The 26,665-nt window shown below is 37.0% G+C and overlaps 1 protein-coding gene across 8 annotated transcripts in view; it reads right to left on the reverse strand.

The window, feature by feature from the left end:
- FHOD3 (formin homology 2 domain containing 3) overlaps positions 1 to 26,665 on the reverse strand; it is a 356,118-nt gene that overhangs the window by 132,189 nt on the left and 197,264 nt on the right. For all 8 annotated transcript variants that reach the window (XM_065752844.1, XM_065752840.1, XM_065752839.1 and 5 more), the window contains exon 6: positions 10,406 to 10,500. In XM_065752844.1, coding sequence (XP_065608916.1) covers positions 10,406 to 10,500 — 95 coding nt within the window. The remainder of the gene's footprint in view (positions 1 to 10,405; positions 10,501 to 26,665) is intronic.

Genomic DNA, 26,665 nt, shown 5'->3' on the forward strand with positions numbered 1-26,665 from the left:
CTCTACTTAAAAGAAAACAGAGTGAAGAGAAACTCAGTCCACATGGGATAAATCATTTTGAGGCAACTCCATACACTAATACCTGCTGGGGTCTCTTAGCCCATTTTACTTTTGTTCATGTTCTGCACAAAAGGCTGTAAATATACAAAGCTCTACTGGGAAGTATTCAAACTATGAGTTAGAGACAAGTTGCTTTCCATACGAAACCATAACAATAAGATTCCTGAACAACCACACAGTTAAAATTTTTGATACAGTGGAGGTGCAAAAAAAAAAAAAAATTCCTTCTGAAGAGGATGCTTTAATTTTATCACTAAAGGATACAGCTACACTCCACTGGAAATGAAACAAGCTTAACATTTGCTGCAGTACTGTGTCTTTTAAAGAAAAGAGGTAAATCAAAAAAGGAACCTATCTTGAAAAAAAAACCACACTACTTAAGGTATTAACAGTATTTTTATATTGGACGCATTTTTTATTAAAGTAGTCTTCAAGGAGGAAAACGGGAGGGAGGGGTGGGAGGCAAATCAGAAAGTATCTAAACTCCTTGTCCAATTGCTGTGATCAAAGAGGATCACAATATTGAAAGAAAAGTACACAGCAGGTCCAGATGAGAAACATTTCAGTGTGCCATGGGAGCCAGTTAGAGAACATGCTGGTATGCTAGAAATTGTTTTGAAAACTTTATATGGTATAAACTACTACTAGAGGATGGAGGGAAAAAAACAAAAATCACAGCAGAGAACTTTTCTTTTGATCTTGATCTTATGAAAAGTAATTGATGTCCACACATTTTAACAGACACCTTTATTCCTAAGGAACAGTTATGTAACCGTAGAGGCTGACTTAAAATGAAAGACATAAGCACGATGAGCCCTAGGGCAACAGCCTTGTTCAGTAACTTTAGGGACCTGAGCTGGCTGCAACTCAGAGGTTTCCTGGGATGCATTACATGTTGAATATAAAGACATCAAAAATGTTTTGATGGTTTCAATTTTTTGTAGAACACACTCTTTATTGTTGTCCAGGTACCTTCAGCTGGTAGTAGTTGGTTTAAAGAATGAACATATCTAAATAATGGCAAGCATTTTTTGAGAGATACTTTTGAGAGATACCAGAAGAAAAGATAGGGTAACAATTGCTGTTAGGTTCAACTTTCACCTACGTATCTGTTTTTAACACATGTAATATGTCCCTTAGCTCCCTTCATGGGCTGTAAAATCCAAACATGGGACAAAGGGATTTGGAGATTGATTCAAGAATGTGTCTGGAATCCAAATTGAGCCTGTGTCTCCCAGTCATGGACTCCTTCCATATCTCAGTCATTCTTTTAGGCTAAGATACAAGAAAACCACTCATCTATGATGATGATATGAAAAATGTTGCATACCAACTTCTTTCCTGTAGGTGGAATTCCACTAGTGTGGTATATACACGTGAAAAACAGAACAGAGAATAATTGAAAAAGAAAAGAAGAAAATTAAGAAGAAAAATAAAGATTATGTTGTACTGATTAACTCAGCTTCTCTATCACTGGATTTTTCAGCTCCAAAAAGATAGGCAATTCAGAAGAGGATAGAGGACGAGGGTATGCAGAACAGGTGAACAGAAAGAGAAGGATCTACGTGCCTCACATCAGTAGACACACAATACACAGTGAATTCAATTCCAACATTTGAAGGAGTGTTAGATTCTCATATAGCCAAAATTCGAATTGAGTTTGTGTGGAATTTCTACTGTTGTTTCCTTACAAAACTGTATTTGCATTTCTGTAAAATCTTGTAAAAAAGAGATAGACCCAACAATGCAGTTTCTCTCAGAAATTCAGCAGCCAGCAAAACAGAAGTAACCCAAAGAAGCAACTTGGTAACAAAGTCTAGGTCTCCAAAAGTTTACTATGAACCATGAGAAAACAGACTATCTTATACATTAAACTACGCTTACTATGGAATGAGTATCTTGAGGTAGTATATATAATTAACATGAAATAAACACACAGCTCTGCTATTAAAGGGAAAGCCTGCCTCCATTCTTCAGACCTGAGGGAATACATCAGTATTAACCACAATGCTTATTAACAATCATAAAAGGCAGCATGTCAATGCACACAATTCAGAAATTTGACCATCTCCTTTCTTCCTACAAAACTGCATGAATGGTCTCATCAGACACCTGTGCTTTCTGCTAGCAGAAAACACAAAAGGCTCAGTTTGCTTAATTAAGATTCAGAGCATCTGGATGCCAGTTATTTTTCCTTACACTGGTCTCACTACTTCCATGGCACTTTATGGAAGCTTACTCATTCATTATATTTTGTTCTCTTATTTTTTTCACACTGATGTTGCATACTTGTCTGCTGCCACATGTGATACAAGACCCTGATGCCCTATTCACCAGAACTCAAGGGCCTGCTGCCACTGCAACACCATACCATCTGCTGATGGCACCAGGAGAGTACAAGAGCTTGCTCAGCAGCTCGCTGAAATGAGGCATGAGAGATAATAAGGATACATGGGCAAAGTACAAAGGATATTTGCTACTTTCATGAGCCTACAACTTTGATTTTTAATGCCCATTTACTGATGAGTCTAAGTACATAAACCAGAATCAGTCAGTGATAGATGAGCACAGTAGCTGGCTTAAAGATTTCTTTAATATAAGATGCTATCAAATGTGGTAGCACTAGATTTCAAGATGAGGACTTCATGGGAAGTACTGCTGAACAGCATCAAAACTTTCCAATAGGGCACCTATCCTCTACCAGGAACCATAGATAATGCTAGAGAAGATACATCACCTAAAAGCAATAGAGACCCAAAGACATTTTAGTTTGCAGAATTACCCATTATGCATCCAAAGTCATGAAATATACTAATAGGAAAGGTTCAGCCACAACTGTCTGTTTTACTTCCATAATATGCTGTATTTCCTTAAAATGCAGCATAAATCCTGACTTGTGACTAATGATATTTCTACCTGTAATATAACAACTTACCTATCCCAACAGCTTTGCATTATGACAGCAATGTTTTACATAGGCAGGCCAAGTTGATTTCTTTGTTTAGACATGTGTAAGTATTTCAGGAAAGCATGCTTCTTGCATCTGATGGCATGCACTTTAAACTTGGATTACAACTATCTCCATCTGCTTTTTATCCTTGGAGTAACTACACAGTATTTCTTCACTCTTTCAGCTGTCAACTTACAGTTGAAAACTTGCTATTTTTCTTGTTCAGGCAATTGATTTTATAGTCCAGGACCCTTTAGACTGGTGGCTGCATACATGCTGTAAAGACGAGTAGGTTCCATGTGTGGACAAACTCAAGACAAACAAACTTTCCACCTGCACCTTCCTCTTTCATAGGAACGCTGGACTTAGTGCTTCTTAAAAAATACTAGTAGCTAATAGAAAATATTACAAGCTAGGACACCATAAGTCACTTACAAATTATCTCTGAATCTGAACTACTTCAGTGAAAGAGACCAATGCAATTCTAAAAGCTAACACTGATTTTTATGTTTTTTCTTTTTTTCTCCCCACCTAATTTAAATATTACACTCACTTTTTTCTTTCTTTATGCCTTTCATTTATAACAAGAAATTTGTACATCTGTACAGTTGCATGGTATTTTCTAGAAATATGTGAATATATTTCACTCCTTGCTAACAGAACATTTTCTCATACATGAATAGATATGATGGAGTGTAAAGTTGAGCCAGAACGTTCACCACATTGTTGGCAGTTGATCATTATATTTTCTCATTCTCCACTTCAAATGAGTTGAAATAAGATCTTTGACATGATGTAGGGGATCTTGTGTTTTCTAAGCATTGTCTTTATCTACAAGAATTCACTCTGAACACAGAAAAATGGGTATCTATCCCTTCAAAATATCCAGAAATTAATGCAACAGGCTGAGCTGAGGGGGATACTTACCACTGCTGACCTGGACTACTACTAGCAACCATGTTTCATGGAATGACTTTAAAAACAATCTACAAATAGAGTTAAAAAAACAAACAAAAAAAAAAAAACAAAAAAAACCAAAGGACTTGAAGTAGTCTGCCTGCTAAATTGTACAGACCCCATTGAGTACATAAGGTAGTCTGCACTTGCTGGCTTATCCTAATCCAAGTTTATTGCAACATCTTGATCCCTATCTTCAAAGTCCTAATTAAATACAATTCAAAACAAACTATGTTCACGCAACAGGGCAGTTTCAGATTCCGAGTGAAAGACTGAGGAAAGCTTTCCACTGGTCTGGTAAGATTTGGCTCAGGCCCTCCACAGGCTGGAAAGTTAATTTCGTATAAATCCATGATTTTTTTTCTCTCTCACGCAGCCATTTTCATGACAATAGTTCAATGGTTAAACGAACATCAGATTAAATGTAAGCAGCAGCTCCTAGACAGAAATGGATGTTCATGGTTTCACTGAACTCAAAGCAGTTGTATCTCCATTATCTCAACATCTTGAGTGCAGGAGAGTACACAAGGGAGACCATGCTTATTTCAGGGGACAGCCTTAGTTTCTAGGAAGGAAAGTGGCTTGAGTATCCAAAACAGTAATACCTAATGGTTTTTTCTGCCTGAGGCACAAAAACAGAACAGAAATTCAGGTTTACTGGAGAAGCATCACAATCCGTGCTGCTTGTGGACTAGCTGTATATGAAGCCTCACGTCAGAGACTGCAAATAAGTTAATTAAACAAAGGCAGCAGACTGAAAAGATGACAGCACATGATATTTATCAAGGTCAGTATATGAATTGTGCATTTTCTCTGTCATGCTTGATTTTTCTAGTAGGCCATCTTTTCTAGATCACAGTCATACACATTAAGAATGAACCTCAAAAAAATTACACAGTACTGCTTTCTGCTCAAAAATCTGGCATATTCCTATGCATATTCCATTTCACCTTCCAGGCAATGTTAACTCAGAACAGGTCATGCATACACAGTGATTTAAAAATATACATAATCAGAAATATTCAAGAAATGTAAATACAACACATTTCCAAGAAATTCATCACTAAATTAAACCATCCAATCTCTCTTATGGTAAGTTAATTTAACATGTTTTGGTTTTCTGTACTATTCAAGCTAGTATATTCAGTCTCATTCAGATTTTTTAATTCTCATTGAATTCTATCTTTCTCCAAGTCTATACATCACTTCACACATTACAGATCTGTAGATCCAATTTAATGCCCAGTTGTATAGGATTTAGTAAGAAATTTTCAGAGGAAAAGACTTAGTTCAAGCTCTACAGTATTCTCTGCTATTCTTTCAGCTTGAGTTGAGTGCATATGAAAAAGGCTTGTGAAACACACTGATTTTGTCAAGTGCTTAAGCTGTTTGCCCCTATATACCTTAAATTACTCACTTGCAAAATTAGGTTTAGTGTTTAGGTAATTAAAGAGGTTATTTATCTCAAAATTCTCATGAAATGACGAATAACGGATCATATCATATAGATGTTACAATGTGTCACTGTAACCTCACTGGAGAAAGGTCTACTGAATTTTTCCTTTGAAAATAGAAAGTTTATTCTGAAGTCAATGAACTTGCTTCAGCTATGTTCTGTTTGAACACTGCAATTTTTTCCTTTCTTCTGCTTTGAAATCATTCCTTTTCTGCTTTTGGATTGGATTATATTTAAAATATTCAGAAGGTCAGTACTGCAGTACAAGGGGAAGCAAAAGATAGAAACAAGGCACAGGAATAACTTGCTAGTAATAATTCATATTTAACTTTGCAATATTGGACCCAGACAGAAGTAAAGAAAAAAAAATTAGAACAAGATGTGAGATAGGAATCTTTAATCAACCTTGTTGTGTCAGCCTAGGCCTAGCATTCCACCCAGTCTTCTGAAGTTACCCAGCAGCACTTTGAAAATGGATTACTTTCCATAGAAAACAACGCCAAAAAGGGGTTTTAGTTCCCCTGGGGGAAAAAATTAGAACAGCCTGGATCATCAAATGGGAAAAAAAAAAATCATTATCAGTAGCAGTCAAAAATGTAGGGGAATAAAAAAGGTGAAACCAGACTCAAGTTTGGGAATGCTTAATGTCTTATACATTTGAAGATTAATGTGAAATGGCAAACGCTTTCAGGTTTGGGAAGCAAAGGGACTTCTACTTCCTCTGGTGGATGATATAAATGGTTGGGTTTTCTCCAAGATGTTTTGTTCAAAAATGTACTTTCTGTAAACATTCAGTAAATAGTACTGGAGAGGGGGAGACAATGATACAGTGCTGTATGCTTTCTATTAACACTTCAGAGTGAATACCAATGCATATGAAAGATAATATATATTACCTCATATACGCTAACAGATGAAAAACACATTACAAGGACTTAATACAACTTAACACTTACACATCTTTAGCGTGGTGTTCCTTGTTTTGGCTAAAGGAAATTTTCCAACAGCCCTGCCTACCACCATCAAATCAGGACTTTGTATCAGCAGGTGATCCACAAGAGACCTACAAAAGAGTCTGAGGTGCCAGCATGAACAAATGCCTCAGGTCTTGTCTACAACCAGGCTAAATGTCTCTTGCAATCTGACACAAAAATTTAATTCTAATTTCAGTAGAAGCAGTCATCAGAAAAAAAATAACAAGGAACTGGTAAAATATAATTCCCTAAACACAGTGAAGTTTAACCTAGGTTTAATCTGTGTTACAGGCAAGATCCTTCAAGATCAATTAAAAAAAATAAAGGAGCAATTTTGAAAGCATTGCTAACTGAAGTTAATTGAGTCAATGTTTGTGCTTTTGTTTTTGATTTTAAAGTGTATTATCTTGCATGAACTTTCCATGCTATCAATGAATGCTGAGTGTAAACTCCACTGACACAGATACTTCCCCTATACATAACTTCAAGCTTATTTAAAATGATCAACAACTTGGTTCTGTTATAGTCCTCTTTTGTAGTTGTACAGCTGTACATTACTGACTTCAGTTATGTATTGAAGTTCTCTGTCTGGAAACAGGGTGCAACCATAAACCTATAATTAAGTACATAGTTGAATGATTTGTTAAATGGGGAAAGATTGATGAACTGATGCCTACATAAATGATGACAAAATGGTATGTATATATACATATATAAAGTGGGATTACACTGTAGATGTGATACACTGCTGATCTATTAGCCACTGAAACCTGGAAAGCAGTGCACAGAAAGGCTGTGAAAGTCCACTGGCTTGGTCACGCATGGATGCAGATGTCCTGAAAAGGTCTGAGGCCTTTCAGAGGTCCTGAGAGTCTGGGATTTGCTGATATTGTTCTTCTCTTTAAATAGTGCAGCAAGAGAAAGGTACTGCTCACTTAAAACTTCCAACCTAATGCCTGCGTAATGCCAAATATAAATAGGAGGCTCTTTCTCCACTTCCAAATGAGTAATCTAAGAATAACTCTCTTTCCTGTTTTCAGTTCCTCAATCAGATGTCTCCTACCCAGTGTAAGGGCAGCAGCACAAATGCAGTCATGCCACTGGAATTTTAACCACCTCACCAAAAGCTTAGACTACAGTGTCAAGACCACCAATACCTTCAAATAATCCAACTATATAAGCAACTACTGTAAAACTATTAATAGTACAGCAAATAATGGTGACAATCTAGACAAGCTTTCAGTTAACTGTTTAGACTCACTAATATACTCTTTCTCACTGATTTCAAGTTTTATTTCTCTCACTTTCCCTATCCCTGAATGGAAGTATGACTGGGTGCAAAAGTTATGGCTGTCACAGTGCAGAGCATGACAAACCTTGAAGTCCTTTGCTGAACACATGTCCTTGCAGTGGAAAAGCACATACTAGCATCTTGTACTCTAAGTGAGCATGGGAGACAGAGCCAGTAGTGTTATACAAATTCAGAAGAGGAAACAACAGCAAAAGGGTCAAATCCATTAGAGAATTTGACAGAAAAACAAATCCACAGTGGAAAAGATTCAACCATTTCCACTACTGAGTTTAGTAAACCTCATCAGAGTTTTTGAGAGGCCAAGAAGCAATGTGTCCAGTTGCTGCTGTGGCAGCTGAATGACTGCATGCCTTCTGTTTCCTCTTAAGGGGACTTATCCTGATACTTAATTGGCAATTATTACTGTTCGTTTTTTTCCAGCAGTGTTAAAAATATTTCCTCTCCCCTTCTGCAGAGAGTAAACAGGATAGCAAGACTGCAAATCAGACTGTAGGTATGTTGCAAATTCCATGGATTTGCTGTTCACAGAAAGTAAAAAACATCTTGAAGAGCATAAAGCAACTATCACATCACATCATGATAGTAAGCCTGTCATACTTTTGATTAGCTTCTGGCATACAGTCATGGACTTAGATCTTTTCCAAGACAGTCAAACAACAATGAAAAATCAACTTCGATGCTACCTGAAACCAAACTATTCAAGGCACATTGCCTGCATTCCTTAGCTGCAGGCAGTGAGCCAGGATACAGAGATAATTATTAGGGCTGACCATGAGGGCGGGAGAAAGGAGTTTAAGGACTAGACAGTTAAAGTACTCTGGTCAAGAAAATGTAGCCACAGTTTATTCTGTAGGTAGAAATACAGTTTTTTATCCTCCACTAGGTTCATTGAAGAATTAAAATAATTGTGGACACCACAGCCATTTTTTTTAATTTACTTTGCTTGTTTCTTTCATCTGTCCCATAGAAAATATGGGTCTATAGCAAGCAATTCATTTCTCTCTCTTCTAGCACTGCTCTTCCAGCTGTGGCTAACATTCCATGCTTTGAAGACAAGCTGCCCAGCCTAACATCCAGCTAACAGTGGAACACTATACGTGGGGAAAATTTTCTCATCTTCTCCCAAATATGAACTGCTCATTAATCATGTCTGGTAAGCCTGATGCTTGATAACAACAATTATTATCTAACTTTTAGATATCTAGCTGTAGTAGCAGTCAATTCAAGATAAATCAATTCTTTTAGTGCTTTAGTATCTATTCTTTAGCTTGCTCATCTTCTGAAGAAGGGAAATATCCATATTGTAGAAAAAAAATGTAGTGGTTTAAAGGAGCCCATGGGACTCAGAGCCTTTCTTTCTCTGTCTTTTTTTTTCTTATTTTTCTTTTTTTTTTTCTTTCTTTTTCCTGTTATGAAAGCTATGAAAGGGGAAAAGAAGCAGCGTCTCTGTGTCGCTATGGAATCCAAATAGCAAATTTCTGTGACTCAGCCACTTCAGGAAAAATTCCTGGAAATTTCTTAATAATTCTAATGATGGATTCAGCTCCAGCAATTATGGCATCCTTCAGGTTGCTAAGAATAGCTCAACTACTCTGTTCCAATTATCGTGTCATTCAGATCTCTCTCAAGCAGGTTTAAAAGGCAGGGGCAGTTCCTGTGGGATTTCACAAACTTCAAGTAAAGATGGAAAGGCAACAGATTGCAGATTTGTGGCTCTACCTATGCTGTAACTATTTAGGATGGAGTGTAAGCAGAATTTATGTTCTGTTTCCTTTTCAACTTCCAAAACAGATAGTCTTAAAAGTGGATTGTACACAATATAAACTTTTATTCCACTTAAGTGACACAGACTCTGGTATAGGGCTTCAGCTGTTGCCACCTCATATGCAAGGACCAGAAAAAAATCCTTTGTAGGCAGGGACCATATTTTAATCTTCCAGGGCTCTTTAGACACAAGAAGGAAGTCACTTCCCCAGTGCTCAGCAAATAAAAGTACTCTAAAACAGTTAAACTATAGAAAAAAAAACCTGCATTCATAGAATGGAAAGTAGGGGAAAGAAAACACCCAAAAAGAGATTAAAAATATCATGTTAACTGCAACTTCAAAAAAATCATCTCCATGGTCAGCTGCAATGTCAGCATACAGACTGTAATGAAGGCATCTCTAGTTCAGCCCTATAGCAGAGGAGGCTGAGGAGGGGTGACAGGGCCCTATGGAATGGCATAGGGCTGCATCAGGGTCAAGTTGGGTGTTAGGAAAAGGTTCTGTACCAGAGGGCAGTGGGTATGGCAGCATGGAACAGCCTCTCCAGGGCAGTGGTCAAGACCACAAGCTGCCAGAATTCAAGCAGCATTTTGACAATGTTCCCAAACATAGGGTTTGATGTTTAGGTGATCCTGTGTAGAGCCAGGAGATGGACTTGATGGTTCTTGTGCATGCCTTCCAACCTGGGATATTCTTTGATCCTACTGCCTTTGCTTTCATAAGCAGAGTATATACCAACAGCATAAATGAGTAAGAAAACAATGGAATAGAAATAACAGCCCAGCATGCCCTGGTTTCTAGGCAGTGAGTTATATACTCATTTAGAACCCAACACACTGTTAAAACACTAACACATACATAATACAAAAAAAAAACCCTCATTTAGAAAACATTCAAAAACACAGAAAACAAGTATTTTTCTGAGTCTTACCTTTGACCCAATAAGTGTATACAGCCATTGGATGGTTTCATTATGATTTATTACCCCATTCATGCCATCAACATAGAGCATAATCTGGCCCAAGGCTATTGCAAAGAAATGAAAAAAAAAATAATCAGACATATATACATGCAATCATTACAACCCTAAGCATTGCTGACTATTTACTGTAAGCACTGTTTTCCAGAGACATGACAAGCTGAACTAACAGAAGATAAAATGGTTAGAATTCTTCTAAATGAGATCACAGGCAACTGCAGTAACTGTTTACAAACTTCATCTAAATATGATGTGTGAATTTCATGTAATGGTAAGTATGGATACTTGTTCCTTTCTAAAAGATATTATGTTTTACTACCACAAATTCTGCAAACAGCATTCTCTGTATATGCTGCTTGCTGTTGCAATGTATCCATTACATATAACGGGCTAGATCTTGTGAGCCAAAACTTCTACCACTTGTTCCAGCATCATATAATACTTGGAATCAGTACACTTGGATTAAATTTACTATTTCAGTTAATTTCAGTAATCTGAAATTAAAGCAAGGCAATTAACTTAAAGAAAAAGGACAGTGAATATTTACCTTCATGGTTTTGAATTTTAATGAGAAACAAAGCATGGCCAACAATGTATCATTTTCATCCATTTATTCTAAAGTATTTGCAACATTTCAAAACATGCTAGCAAAATATTTCATAACAATAATTCCATAGTTTGTAATCCTGATAATATAAGGCTTTCTAGAGACAACAGTCACTAAATCTTTTTAGACTGATAAGATGTTTTTCATAAGGATTATGAAAAGTGGATTAGCAGAGTTCATCTACAATCTTCAAAAGTTTCCACTTTTAGATCTGCTTTATAGCAAGAGATCAAAGCACAGTGGGATAGAAAAAGAAATCACTGATGTCACACCTTTTCAGCACAGCCTCGTGGCATAACAACTCAATTATATAAGGCCCAACCTGACAAGCCCCTTCTACACTGCTTTACTGGTGGAAAATTATTAAAAGTAAAAAAACAAAATAAATCACAGTGAAGAAAAATACAACATTAGTAATCTTCCAAACACATTCTGATCATCTGTTGACTTTTACACAGGTTGTGAACTTTGCAGCACTGGGGAGAGGTTTTCAACCACAGGGCAAGTTTTCAATGAAGTGCGTGTTAGGTGAGTAAATCAAGTACCACTATAGCTGAACATCTAGCCTTCATTTTAAAGTTGCCTGCTTCTTTCTTCTCTGTTCTAGCTGGTCTACTTACATTGCATTACACACATATATATGCATTAAAATTAGGTACTTACATTTCTTATCTCATCTATTATACCAAGCTAGAAGCAAAGCTTGAACTTACACAGTTATGAAGAGAGAGGAAAAAAAAAGAACAAGAAAACAGTGTAAAGGAGATAATTCTTAGGCAGCTGCTATGCCCTTGGGATGTGCTCTCTCTGCTGTTATGCAGGAAGTAATCATTCACCAAGCTTTTAAGACATGTCTCAGGTGAATAAAATTAAGAGGGAAGGACACAAGCCCAAGTGTTAAGGTAAAATAAAAGATGTAAGGCAGTCAGAAAAAAAAGAGATAAGAATTACACTGACTGAATAAATGGCTTCTTTGTAGCATTTCCTTGCAGGTCTAAGAAAGAGAACACTGCTATCCCCATCAGTAATCAGAGAAAGTTCTTAATTCTTGTTTTTACTTCCTTTCAGCACCAGAAAGATTTGGCCATTGATCAGGATGAGATCCAGCCATGATAAGTTACCAAGCCACCTTTTTTTTTCCCCTCTGGTATAAATTGTGTTGGGCAGTAAAAGGATTTGTGGTAAAAGGATTTAATTTGAATTTGAAACAAATGTTACACAAATTTTATGCTTGGCAATACTTTCCAATATAGAAATCAAAGACATCAAGAAATTTGCTTTTAAAGGCAAAACACATACACAGCACAAATTTACTTCTTACACTTAGACTAGATGCGTAAGTGAGATGAGATACATTATCCTTCAGCTCTTAGATGTGACTCTTCACAGTAATAGGGTAAGTCAGATCAGCAGACCTCAGAAAGAAGCCACAAGAACATTTAAGGTACCCCTGAAAGGTTTAATCTACTACTAATCTTCCTCCTCTTCCAAATCCTCCACCACCATTTTTTTCTAATTATTTTTTGTCATAGATCCCATCCCAAATAAATGGTACTTTCCAGAAACTGAATGGATCTTTTGACTATAGGCAAAAAGTTAGTAACAATATGATAAAAACCACTACTGCTGCCACTTAAGCTAGCTGCTAATAAGCTACATAGGATAAAGAATGAGAAAGAATGCCATGAAACGGCTAGAGACAGGAGATGCATTTGCTACACAGTCGTGCTGTCCACATAAAAGGTATGGCTCCAGTAGTTATCTGCCATGCATCAAGTTATCAGCTGCTGACAGACCTTGGAATGGAGCTTCACATTGTTAGGGATCAGAAAAATGAAAGCAGACAGGACAGGCAGGACTGAGGGGAAGTTGGCTTTCATTAGAAGGAAGAGTATTCAACGAAAAGAGTTTAAAAAAGATAAAGGAAAAATGGCAGTGATGGTTTTGTTTTTATTTTTTTCACATGATGTCAAGCGTCTGTGTCTGACGAGCAGAATTAGCACTTGGAAACCACATAGTACAGAGGCAGAAGGAGAGAAACAAAAACTCTAGTGCTTATGCTCAGCTGATGGGCTGAAGGTTCTCCTTGGGCTTGGGTCTGACTGAGCAGGGAACAGCAGCTTTGTAGTATGGACACAGAGGGCTGACTGGCCACCATCTGAAATCCTCTGTAGTCTTACTGTGGAACTATTAACCTACATCTCAGACTCTAGCCATTGATAGATCCTTACAATACCTGCAGCTATAGCACATGCTTCATGCACACATTTTTCCTCTTAGCACGTCTGCTTGCACAGGCATGGTAACACACACATCCTTATCCAGAAAAGGCAAACTAATTCTCAAGGCAACCAGAGATTATTCAGAAGGACAATCTAGTTTGCTATCATTTAAGTTCACATTTGCACATGCCTTCTTCTCACTGAAAATCAAGTACGGTATTTAATCAATTTAATCCCACCTCTCAGCTAGCTGGAATTCTCTTTGGAAGTACAACAACAACACGCTTGCATGAGTAAAGTTTGCTATCGTGCAACAGGGGGATGGAAGAGGGAGTTTAAATATGAAGAAGACTTAATTTAGAATTTCTTTGTTCTCGTTACCCTTGTCAAAGCCTTAATCAAATGTGAAAATAGTTTGTGACCTTACCCATAGCTATTTTCAAGTAGCTATGGAAAACTGCTGCATTTCTTAGTAAAGGCTTAGCTAGAAAAGGATAGATCAGCCAGAAATTTCATAGATTTCTGTGAAATAAGAGGTTTAAGAAGGCCTCTAAAAACTTGCCAGTATTGACACTGATACTCTCCTGGGATGCTGCTTAAAGTTAACAAGACTAATGGGGAAAAACTCTAGCACAAAATATGATCACATTCAATATCACTAAGTAAATTTTTCTCATCCAGTGTCAATCTGTTCCCTGCCCACATACCTGCTTCTCTAACCTTCTTTATCTATTTCATATTTTACCATCATCACTGAATGAGTAGCAGAAGCACTATTTGCTTTCAGTTTTTGAAGAGTCAAAATGCCATTCATCACATCAAGCGTTACGTAGTGATATATTCTGATTTAAACCGAAGATATAAGTAAACACACACAGTAAAGTGGGCCAAATGCAAATCCTGCCTCAGCTGGTTTTAGCTCCCAGCAAAGATTCCTGGCCAAAATTCAGCAGGCACCTCACCAGCAGCAGTTGTGGTGTAAACTGTGAGCTACTTAACAACAAGCACTTGCACACTATGCCTTATATTCAAGGATAGCATGCTTTGGTTCACTAGAGTCCTCTGACAGCGATGAGAAATCATTATCAATTACCACTCTAGTACCACACAGCTAATTGAAAATTAACACAACACAGATCCAAGTTCATAAGAGCCGACAATCAGTAAAACTGATGAGCTGGACTTTCCGGTGCTTCTGAAATCCATCTTACAAAGAAGCACTATACCTAACTTCACAGCTCACACTCACTCCACAAGCCTGGAACACAAGTTTAAGTTGCAAATTTTGTTAAATTTTTTATTTTTTATTTTTATTTTTTGCTTTTTTTACTACTGGTATGCTTAGTTTCGACTTCAGAGAAAAACCCATTGTTTATATACTTACTCCTTTTTCTTTATTTTTTTTTTAATCCTAGTTAAAGATATCACAATGTAATCCAGGAAGTTAAAAAACATTTTATTCTTGGCTTCAAAAGCAAGAACATTTTGTTCCATATCAAAGTTTCTTTAAATCCCTCCTTGTCTAATCCTTTCTTTTAGTTACTGCTCATTTGTTCTTTCCATTATCATAGACATCATACTGAAACGTACTAAAAAATTAACTCACAGGACTCTCACATTAACTCATACTAGACTAAGAACTGAACTGTCTCACAAAACATGCATCACAGAAACAAAGTTGTAAGCTGAAACTGCAAAGATAATTCTATACATAGCTGCTGAGCAGTGCTACTGTGAAATGAGAACTTTTATTCTAGCTATCACTTCTTGAAGTCTAGCTTTTAGCCTCAGGATGATAGAATGGTCAGAATTAGAAGAATCTTTAAAGAACATCTGGTTTCACCCCTCCCCAGCATTGGCAAGGCCACTTCCCACTAGACAAGACCCATATACTTTCCGTGCTGGGGGCCCCAGGCCTGTACCCGGTATTTCACACAGGGCCTCAGGAGAGTGAAGCAGAGGAAAAGAATCACATCCCTCACCCTGCTAGCCACTCTTCTTCTGGTGCAGAAGAAAATATGATTCACCAATGTGCAAGTGTACACTGCCAGCTTACAATCAGGTTTTTGTCCACCAGCACTCTCATGTTCCTATACATACAACTACTTTCAATCCACTCATTGCCCAGCACATATTAATTTAATTCCAGAGATAAAGCATGCATGTGCTTTGACAATTATTATTTCAGTCAAGCCATTAAAGCTCCATGCTTAACTATAAGCTCCTAAGTGGCACAGGTCAGCAATAGTTTCCATCGCCCACAGGAAATACTGAGGGAGAGTTATAGCTTAAAGGTCCTGGCACAACAGTAAGAACAACAACACTGTGTGTTGTTGTTACTCCATTCTACCTAATGGCTCATCTTAACAATAACTACTGATGACATTTATGATCATGTGTGCTCTAGGAACTCCCAGAAATAGTCAATGAAGGAGATGGTAAACATTTTTGTTCCCAAGAAATTAATTGCAGAGGCAATTCCAGCAATAAAGCAGACAGAGGAAGCACAAGTCCTTGACCAGCAGTGAATGGGGAGCAGAGAATCCCCAGCCTGCTGTATTTGTAACTCGGAGACCCCTTAACTAGAAGGGCTCTGGTTACCACTTCCACAGAACACAGGCACACAAACATCCCTTCCCTAAAGCTTACTACCCAATGGCTCTTAGCATCCCAAGCACTTCACAAGAGAAGCACAGGTCTTCCCAAGGACACTTGCAACACAGAGGCATTCCAAGACCTCAGAAAGCCCTCACAGTTTTCTCCTCTTCTTCTGCCACCATTCTCCTCTGGCATTTTTTTTTTTTTTTTAAAAAAACAGCACCTAGTAAATTCAAAGTACATAAGTCTGCTTTAATCAGCTCAACTATTTCAGAAAAAGCTCCTCCCTTAGTTGATGTGCAGCACCTGTGGCAGAACACCAGAGTGATGCCAAGTGACTACACCAGAACTGCACCTGCTCCAGTATTTCCTCTGTGACATTTCTTGCAATTTATTTGATACGAATGCAAGGAAAGAATAGACTCCAAGTTGTCTCCAGTAACAGCTGAACTTCTTATGTGAACTGAAATCTGACTTAGGCATATACATTATAAAAACTTTACCTGGAAGATCATAACTGTCTTTATCCTTTAGTATCACAAGCAACATATTCCAACATATTGTACAAGATTAATAACAACAACACACACTGGGTACATTTCACAGTTAAAAATATACAGCAAAGAAACATTATTAAAAAGAGAAAGTCTAACATTAGAGCACTATTTTACAAGCTGACTATAAGCACAGAAATATGAAATACACAAATAACTTTTCTAAAAAAATCTCAAAGATATAAAAACCTCAGCTCTGGGAACACATGATTTCAAACAGGTTGAGGTTCACATGCATGGCAAGCTAAAATGGTCACATTTTTCACTGATCTGATGTAGACACCAAGAACTTGTAACAGATTTCTCTTAACATGCTGAAGAATAATGACACGTATTTCCAAGATTTTCAGAAAAAGCCTTTAGAAAAATCTGATGGAACTTTATAAATGAATACAGACTCCTGCTGACAAACCCTACAGAAATTATATATATATTTATATATATATAGATTTATATAAAATATATTATTATATTTATATATGATATTTATATATATATCCTTGATTTCTCTGCAGCTCAGATTCCCTTTCTGCATCTGGGGGGCTATCACCTGCAGAGCAGGAGAATGAATAGTACATACTGTGAGGCACTAGGTAAGTATAGAAAAACAAGACAAAAATAGGTCGACTAAATGATCATTAAAGGAGGATCAGTCTCCCACAGTACTTTATGATCTAAAACTCCAGTGGAAAAATAAATGTGTGGTAACCCTGAATTATGTTAACACTCAGTAATGCATGCACATATAAGGTTGGATTCAGGCAGGTACTTCTCAGCTGCATTGCTATAGGCTGAAACACTGATGCTCTTCCAAAGTAAGTATGAAGTTACATATTTTTAAAAATTCAGACTTCTAGAATTTTAAAAATATTTTCTGATGAGGCTTCCACGTATGCTGATAGAGCTTCATTTCTTGAGGACCAGAAAGTGATTGCAGAGATTCTCCAAAAGATTTTCTTGTTAGGGGAGAAATTCTGCAAAGGCATTGGGTGAATGCAGAACACAATTTGTGTAAATACTACAGCATCAACTCAACAACTGGCTTACATACCCAAGTCCAAACTATGCCTTCTTGCTTGAGAAAAAGAGCAGAATTTAATCTGTTTTTAAGGATTAGGTGTCTCTTCTCATTTCCAATGAAACAGTTCACATATCTGTACAGTTCTGAGAAGACTCATCTTTAAACTTTTGCAATAGAATGATCATGCTTGGGTATTTGAATGCTTTATAACAGCTGTAAAACTGAATCAGAGCTTCACAGACTAGGATGGCACCTCTGGAGATTGTCCAGGCCAGCTCCTGCTCAAATCAGCAGCAGCTGGAACAGGTAGTTCAGGACTAGGTCGAATGCTGAAAACTGCACAGCCTCTCTAGACAGACTGTACCACTGTTCAGACACCTTCACAATATTTTTAATTGTTTTAGTTTTTTATTTTAGACTTTTTTTTTTTTAAGATTAAACTTAAAGTCCTGTATTTCAGCCAGTATCAAATGCCCCTTCCCTTTTCATTGTGAACCACTGAAGTTTGGTGATATCATCTTTACTCTCCCTCCCATAACCTTTCATTCAATTATACTTTACTTAGATTGAAAATTAACCTATAGCCAAGAATTAACTAATCTGAGCAAGAGGCCAGAATAGCTATCTTCAGATTAGGGCTAAAACAAGGAAAACAAACTAGACTTCCAATTAATATATGTAATAGTTAAACAAGCAACAACTTCAATTAATATATTTCAATAGGCAAGATACAAAGAAAATGACCTTAGCCAATCTTTTTGGCAGCCTGATTGAGCAATTAAGTCTGGCAGCGTGTTAGATGTGATTGATTTCAAGGCCTTCCCCTCCCCATTAATCATCGTGAAGGTAAGCATTCTGTATAAACAATGTTAATCTTGACTTGGAAGGTATAGAGAGAGAAGCATAAACCAACCTTCACAGAATGAGGGGGAAAAAAACAAAACAACCAACAACAACTCTTTCTGCATCTCCCATGTCTTCAGAACTCCTCAGAAACCTATTTACCCTGCACAAAGAAAGGCTCTGCAGGTGCTAGCTGTCTTTTATCAATCATTATCAGTTACACCCAGCACATGGGAATTCCAGTATCTCCTCTAAATGCCAAGAAGCTGAGCCTCAGGAATGAACTGCACATTTGAACAGGAAAGCACACCGAACTGAAATGCAGAGCTGGAAGAAAATACAATCAAGAATTGGTCCGAGCAACAATGGCTTATTTTGATTGCACCTGGAGCACAGAAATCAGAATATCTAAAACTTGTTTTATTTTTTCCTTGATTATTTGCAAGTAGGATCTTAACTGACTACAGCCAGATACTTCTGCAGTGATTATCAAAAAAAACCAGACTGCCTTAAGTTCCCTGCCCTATGTGCAAATTAAATAGGTTACACAGCTGGAATGGTTAGTAAATGGAGTAGAACAGAAAGACAAAAGACAACTATACGGTAACGGTGTTCACATACCAAACATTTTTAGTCATCAACAGAACTTCTAGTTAGGACAACAGTAAACCTTCCAGTATAAAACCAGACAATTCTGAAGTGAATAAACGGATTCTCCTTGACTGCTATTTTTCCTCCTTTTATCACTTGAAACTTCCCTTCCCTACATACACACATCCCAGCATACACGTTTCCTAAACAAAAATGAAGATTCTTTCGAAGCAGAAAGAGCAAGCACACAAGAATGCTCAGCATTACTGTATAATAATTAGAGCAATAGAAGCAGTCCTTGAAAAGCACATTGATCAGTGATGCTCTGTTGTCATTGTTATTACTGTCATGACTGCTAGTATTTTCCAGGATTTAAAGCTTTTTTTTTTTTTAAAGCTCAGCTGATTCTGCAGCGTGCTGCTCTGAGAAGGTAAACATGGGGCTATTTAGCAACCTGAAACAGTAGTATTGCATATAGCAAGGGATCTAAATATACATAAACTGGAACTCCAGTAAAGAAGCATACACAAAGTCATCACTGTAGCAATGAGCACATAAAGCTTCAGTCTTAAAAATACAACTTTTATGATACTCACAATAAGCACATACTGTTAAAAGCAGTATGTGTTATATTCATGAATACCAGAGGAACAAGAAAAGAAAGACAAGTGAAGAGTACCACTGGAAGCAGTAATCGACCACTGATATTTCCCACGACTTATCACAAAGACTTTTTAAGAAACAAAGTTAATAAGTATTCTGTCAAAATTTATACTTAGATAGCTTCCCAATTTTCACTAAAACTCAAGAACTCTAACAGATAAAGCTTGCATGGAGAACACCATGGAGGATTTGCACTCAAAACAAAAAAAGACAAATTCCTCCATGCGTTCTATGTGGAGCTATTTTAATTCTCACATATCTTCTTCATGAGACAATGTATGTTAAATGCTGTTCTCTCTTCTCCCAAAATAAGGGACTGTGAAAAAAAAAACCAAACAAACACAGAGGAAGACTCATCACATTATAAAACTGCTAACTAGCTACCATGTTCAATGTTTCCTAATAAAAGGTTTTAAACTAGTCAGAAACTTCCAATTTATGGATGATCACCTCTCAATCTTAAAAGACAGAAATGCTACAAGTGAACAAAACACAGAAGCATTATGATAAATTCCGGGGACATCTGAGAATGGCCTGAAATGTTAATGGCAAGAAAGTATAAAGAAACTTATGAAATTGTTTACAATATGAACTTGATATTTCTTCAGTGCTTCTGCCATCTTGAAATCTACTGATTTAAATGTCACAGCAGCACAAAGTCATATTTTTCCTGTCTGACTATTGAACACAAACCATTAAAAATAACTAATGAATAGTCAATTAAAAGCTTTCTTTCTCCACTGTACTGAAAGTAATGGGAAGTATTGAACTGATTGTACAAATCAGGATTTGTAAGAATTTCACTGATTTTAAGTTCAGCAACTAAATTAAAATAGTACACAAACAAAGATGCACATCTAAAGCAAAAAATGGCAGTAAGACTTTCTTACTTCATGTCTTCATTATGGTGCCCCAAGTACAAAAAAAAGAAACCCTCAAATGAAGCTGCCTGAAAGTAAAAGATGACTAGATCACGACCTCTGCATTTTTTCCTTACACAGAGATGTGTTCTGACAAAAAACAATTTCAAGTAAATTTTAACTTTTTAGTTCACCGCGGTATCTTAAACAATAGTCTGCAGAACCATAACATGATGGATATGAAAATTGAATTCCTGATACACATACAGTTTTCAGATATTTATTGTTCTTCCACTTGTCTCTAACAGTTCTTAGAAAGTCCACCTAGCAGTAATGTGCATGTCAGTAAAGAATTCACTTTCATCTCTTCAATTTTATGCTTGTTAAGGCAAATTAATGAAAGGCTCTATTCTTTAAGTACTGGCTAAACAAAGCCAAAGTCAGCACTAGAAAGCAAAGCGATACAACACATCATTAAATGTGCTTTTTATTCTTTCTGTTTCAAGTATGTCTGCTGCTATGTGAAACTTAGGGTTATGTGGCCTCCTTTTAAATCCCATAGTGAAGAATGTGCTTGAGTTACAAGTTCATATCTTGCATTTGAAGCCTGCTTCCCGTGAGAAAGAGGTGCCGGGATGAGACATCATCACAAATTCTTTTAAAGTACAGAGCTCACAGTGATCCAAAATATTGATTGAAAATGCTGTTTGGTGCTCACTTATCTCAGTGAATGAATGAAGACACCTTCCAAATCTGTAATTCTCTCAGTCCTACTATTCTTTTTCATTCAGCACAGTGAAAGTGAGAACTCCAAATACTGAATTCCATCTTCCTACAACAGTTCAAGAGAAATGTAGCCAAACCTTCAGCATCCTGCTCAGGCTTCTTTTATCTTCTCTACCTGATTTTAGATGGCTTAATATCCAAGCAGAATGCACACCGATTAAACCTTTTGTCCCTCCTCAAAATTCTCAGGCAAAAAAAAAATAACAATGTATTAAATACTAAATTATGGTCAATAGAAAAGCAAAATTACTGAATCTGTGCCCTTCGTTTTATTTTGTTACAGTACTAAAAAGTTGACAAAATATTTTCAGAACAGAAGGAAAATATTAAGGGGCTGAAATTCAATTTGATCTAAAAACGTGAGGACTGACATCAGTGGCTGCTTTTTTTTTTTTTCACAAGGTGGCAGAGGACTGAATCTTGCACTGGCTAAACATGAAAATGGAGGGTGTGGATCTATGAATGTGACAATCTAGATTTCTTATTTACTAATATCTAGCTAAATAAGAAACCCCACAGAGGAATCCAGTTTACTTACAAAACATTTTATCCTATTGCACTGATGATACGATCCAGTGATGACATCGTTGGTAATCCTCTGTGTGAATACAAAAATGTTTCTGTGATGGTATGATTGATGAGCACTCCATTAGCTGGATCCTACAGGACTAGGATCTCTGGGTAACACTAACACTGAAGATGACAGTGAAGAGGCAATTCGGATACAGGGCTGCTTAACAGCTTCTTGTATTAGAGTAAGGTTGCTGAAATCTGCTTGGTGAGAAACTCCACATGGAAGGAGCTAAATTACTTCCAGATTCAAACCAGTACTTTAAGTATCACAGACACTTCCACACAAGACTCTTTCAGTAAGTAACATGGACTGAACCCAAACCATCTGTGCGTAACCAGTATAGAAGAATATTGCAATGATGCCATAAGCTAGACCACAATCAAGACAAATCTTATACGGGTAATTAAGAGTTTCTGGGTACGAAGAATAAAGTTAGAAGAACATTAAACATGCAAAAAAACGAAGCTAAATTTAAAATAACAGAATTAGGATTCCTGTAGAAAATTTAATTCAGCCTACTCTGTATACAGCGTCAAAATCAATTTGAAGAAACATTATTTCTGAGCCTTTCAGTAATACCCCATTGAAAGAACTGGAAAATACTCTGTAAAAAGTACTGTTTCAACATGCAGTCATAGGAATTTTTCAGAGTAGGCATCTGAAGACAGTATTTTGTTTCATGCAGTTTTCTGATGTTGATCAACATACTGAGTTCCACAGCAGTCTGAATACATTTTCTGAATAGCACACCTATGGGTAGAAAATCTATCATTCTATTCTGCAAAGAAGTCAGTTTCCACTAGCTCTGGATTTCACACTTGATTTTGAGAATACATTTTGATAAACAGAACTTTAAGTACCCACGGAACAGCTGCAGATGAGTTAGTCTCAGGTGAATTCCCCATGAAATTATGAGCAAGGACCATAATGATGCTTTCTTAAAACTTTAACTGAAGTTACTTTCTATAGCATTCACTGCATAGGAGTAATAAGTCAGGGATTCAGTTCTTTTTTTCCTCTTATTTTCCCCTTATGTTTTCAGGATTCATTTGCCTTATAATTCTGCAGCAAAACGAAGGCCAGAATCACTGCAAGCACAGTTTCTACACTGGATGGTCCCTCATATTTATCTAATCACATCAACCTTACACACTGAACAAAATAAAGCCTAAGGGAAAAAAAAAAGAGCATGTGGATAATATTAAAGATGGTATCACAATTACTTCATGCCCTAATGGAATGAAACTACTATACAGGTTGCTCCAGAAGTAACGCCTCCCATTTCACCAGCTACAAAGCAGTATTTTTCAATAGTCACCACCATTAGTCAAGCACTTTCACCAGTGATGAACAAGAGCCCACATGCTGTACTCTTAAGAATATTCACCAGACAAGTGGCCCGCTCACTGCTGACACTGCTGAAACACATCCACTGCCTCACTGTTGTTGCATCCACTGTTTGGTCTCCACAAATGCTAAGGAAGCAGTGATTAATATCAGTGAGTGCTTTTTTTCCCTTCCCCCCAGCATGGAACACTTCAGTGATACACCTTCACTTCATGTGTACTTTCGTGTCAGATACCATTCTGTCTGACTGCCCTTCTGCTACCATCTGTCATATGGCAACAAAATGTTACAGAATACTGATGACGTGGGCCAACATAACAAAACAGGAGGCATTACTTTCAAAGCAGCCCTTGTAGATTTATCACACTGCTTGTGGTTATTTAATGTCCCATTTTCTAGATGACTCTGATCTATATCCCTCCTTTTAAAAGAAGGAATGCTGATAAAATGTCATCTAACTCCAAGCATTCTCATTGCCTGACCTACTTAGTAGAGAATCAAGGACATTCTTCTCTTTACACCACATTCTGGGAAGATTTTGAGAAGAGACAGCAGACCAGTATATTACTGCCTTTGTAGCCTCCCAGTAGATATACTCATTCTGATTCACTGTTTGATGCAAAGGAATTTATGTTCACAAGAATTGCAGAAGATGCAGAATAGCCTGAAAGCAAATAATTCACATTTTGTGATCAAACAGCAGAAAAATTAAATGCAAACAGTAGTTATCAATAGAATAAGGACAGCTGCTAGCTATAGCATAGGAAACTCTCAGGGCTTTACAAAATCAACACCGCAGTAACATGGCTGATTTAAACCTGTAACAGATTATTTCACAACCATTGCATAATAGCTGTTACTAAACTGTTTTACATTTTCCTGAGAATGTGTTGAGACTTCAAAATACTGCTCTGTGCAAACCTTCGAGAGCTCAATTTTTGTACTTTGAATTGTGAGAATATTTCTTAGTTACATAAATGAGTAGCCTAAAATGCATCCCTCAAGTGACTTTACAAAAAAATAAAATATGAAGTAGTAAGAGAAAGTAAACATTGCTGGTACAAGCATTATAAAAATTGAAGTCTATTCTTTCCCATCTTAATCACATTTCAAGTTTGACATACAGAAGGGCTCAGAGCCAGAATTCTTATCCAAACTACATAAATCTCCAGACAAACTGTACATACTATATGACCCTGTCCCTACAAAACCTTCTAATTCTCCTCAATACTGCTTTTCAGTAAGATAGACAGCTATCTTGCCCTCCCCTCCCATATCTTCCTTTAGAGGAATCTTTGCAATGTGTTTTTTAAACAAAGCAGGAATAGAAACCAGCTCAAGTCTGCAGTGGATCCTATTGACTACAGGAACAAGGTACCCCATACTATTGCTGTTGCTGGAAAAGATGCAGTTTCCTTGTAGCCCTCCTGAATTCCTGATCGGGGTCAGAAGGAGGCACCTGCATTTACCACCACATAACATACTTCAGGCAGCTGGTCTGACTTACAACATAAACAAGGTAACACCTTGGAGAACTCACTTGGAGGAATGGAAGCATTAGCAAAGAAATTAATTTGTGGATTTTTTTTTCCTCCCTGAGGGCTGGCCACATACATAATACCGTTTTTTTACTTTTCTTCCTTCCACTCCCTTGTAGAAGGTGACACAGTTTTAACTTGTTTTCTGAATAGAAATTTTCAAAAGGACAGAGAGGCTATTTGCTTGAACACTGAGAGTGGCTCCTTTTTGGGGGATAATTTCCAGCTTTATATTTTATTTATATCTTGCCAAAATAAACACTTTATAATTTTCTCATTAGTCAAAGGGCTTTAAGAACATATTTGAAGGAAATGATCCAACTAACAAAACAAGCAAAACCCTTCCCCAGCTCTGTGAAAGGCAGCTGCCTCATGGAAACGGCATCTGTAGAGCTAAATGTTCCACCTGAGCAGTGTTTGCCATCTCCTTAAAAACCAAAAGTGCCACAGCAGGAAGTTGTAGATCTTCTATGCCCTTCTATCTTCTGTACACTAAATAGTGAAATTCAAGGGAAGGGAGTTAGGGGGTGGAAAATGCGTTTAAATTTCCAAGATTCAACCAACAACCTTCCATTTCTTTAACATTTCACACAGCTAGAATGTAAAATTAGAAACAGAGACACAGCAAGTTGCCAGTCCCAGGTGGACTACCCAACCTCCCATTCTGCTTACACAAGAACTGCCTGCCCTCAGAGCCTTCCATGGCTATAAAGCTGGAATCAGATACAGCTGCACTTACCACCTGTCCTCTCATCCCACTTTTTCCTCAAATCTTCCCTGCTAGCATTTAATTTTTGTATACAACATGCAATGTACACATTCCTCAGCTAATATACATTAACAATACAGAGTAGATATAATAAACTCAGAGGCTAGCTATACTTTATCTCTGCATGACAGGCTGCCAAGGCACTTTCTTCCTCCATCTTTTAAGTTGGGCATTTCCTTGTACAAGTTCCTTGTGCGAGCTCCTTGCATGGAGTTAGCAACACCATGCAAGAAGAGCTTTGCCTTCCAATTATAAAAATGTTACCCTTCTAGCTTTCCAAACCCACTTACATTACCATGTATAGATTTGATTAAACAAATAAATTTGAGTTAATAGATTAGAAAATCCCAAGGTGGAGGCTGCATTAACTACAGCAGTGTAAATTACTTCTGGGTCATTTCTGCAACCCAGCAATGCATTGTTTTATTCCCTCCCTACACCTCACAGTGGCACCTATTTGTTTTAGGCATTAGTGTGCATGTTTATGATTATAGATATACCTCCTGTGCACAAATATATGTGCACGTAGAAAAACACATCTAAATAGATGCATCTATGTTTACGTGTCCCCATCCCAAACATCAGCTTTCTATAAAAGAACATGCAGACACTACACAAAAAAAAAACCTTTCGTATGGATAATTAATTTTAAAAAAGATTGTTGCCAATTAGTGAAAGTATCATTTGAAAGATCTTCTAAAGTCCAGACCTTTGAAGTGGTTTAAAAATTCTATTTTTATATCAAAGATGAATACTACAAATAACAGATGACATTGCCTTGCGTACAGTCCAAGATAATGCAACATACATGGGTAGAAAAAGCTGACAATTCAAAGCAACTTCATCATTCTATTCCACTTGAATATCATTTCAGCTGCTACTGTAGAGAGAGATCCCAGAAAGCTCAAGAAAATATTACTTTAAAACCTAGCCTTTCCCCACAAGCCTAACAGTATTTTCCTCTTTATTCCCCCTACTTTAACAAAGTCTATCCAAGTTAAGTTTGGAATTACTGTTTCATATTAGTATTTAGTGAAAGAACAGGTGCTCTACTGCTTTTGTTTTCATAAATTTTAATTTCTGTGGAAGATACCTTTATAGAATAAGTCTTCAAGAGTAAAAAGTCAACACTATCATAGTCCCAAATAACATGCTCATTCATAGGACGGAAACAAAAGAGAAACTACCATAAGTTTCTGAAAAGGAGTAGGAAAACATATGAAAAACACCTGTGATTTA

Source organism: Cyrtonyx montezumae, unplaced genomic scaffold, assembly GCF_038088225.1.
Source record: "Cyrtonyx montezumae isolate F1298 unplaced genomic scaffold, pur_monq_1.0 scaffold_8, whole genome shotgun sequence".
In the NCBI taxonomy this organism is placed as follows: domain Eukaryota; kingdom Metazoa; phylum Chordata; class Aves; order Galliformes; family Odontophoridae; genus Cyrtonyx; species Cyrtonyx montezumae.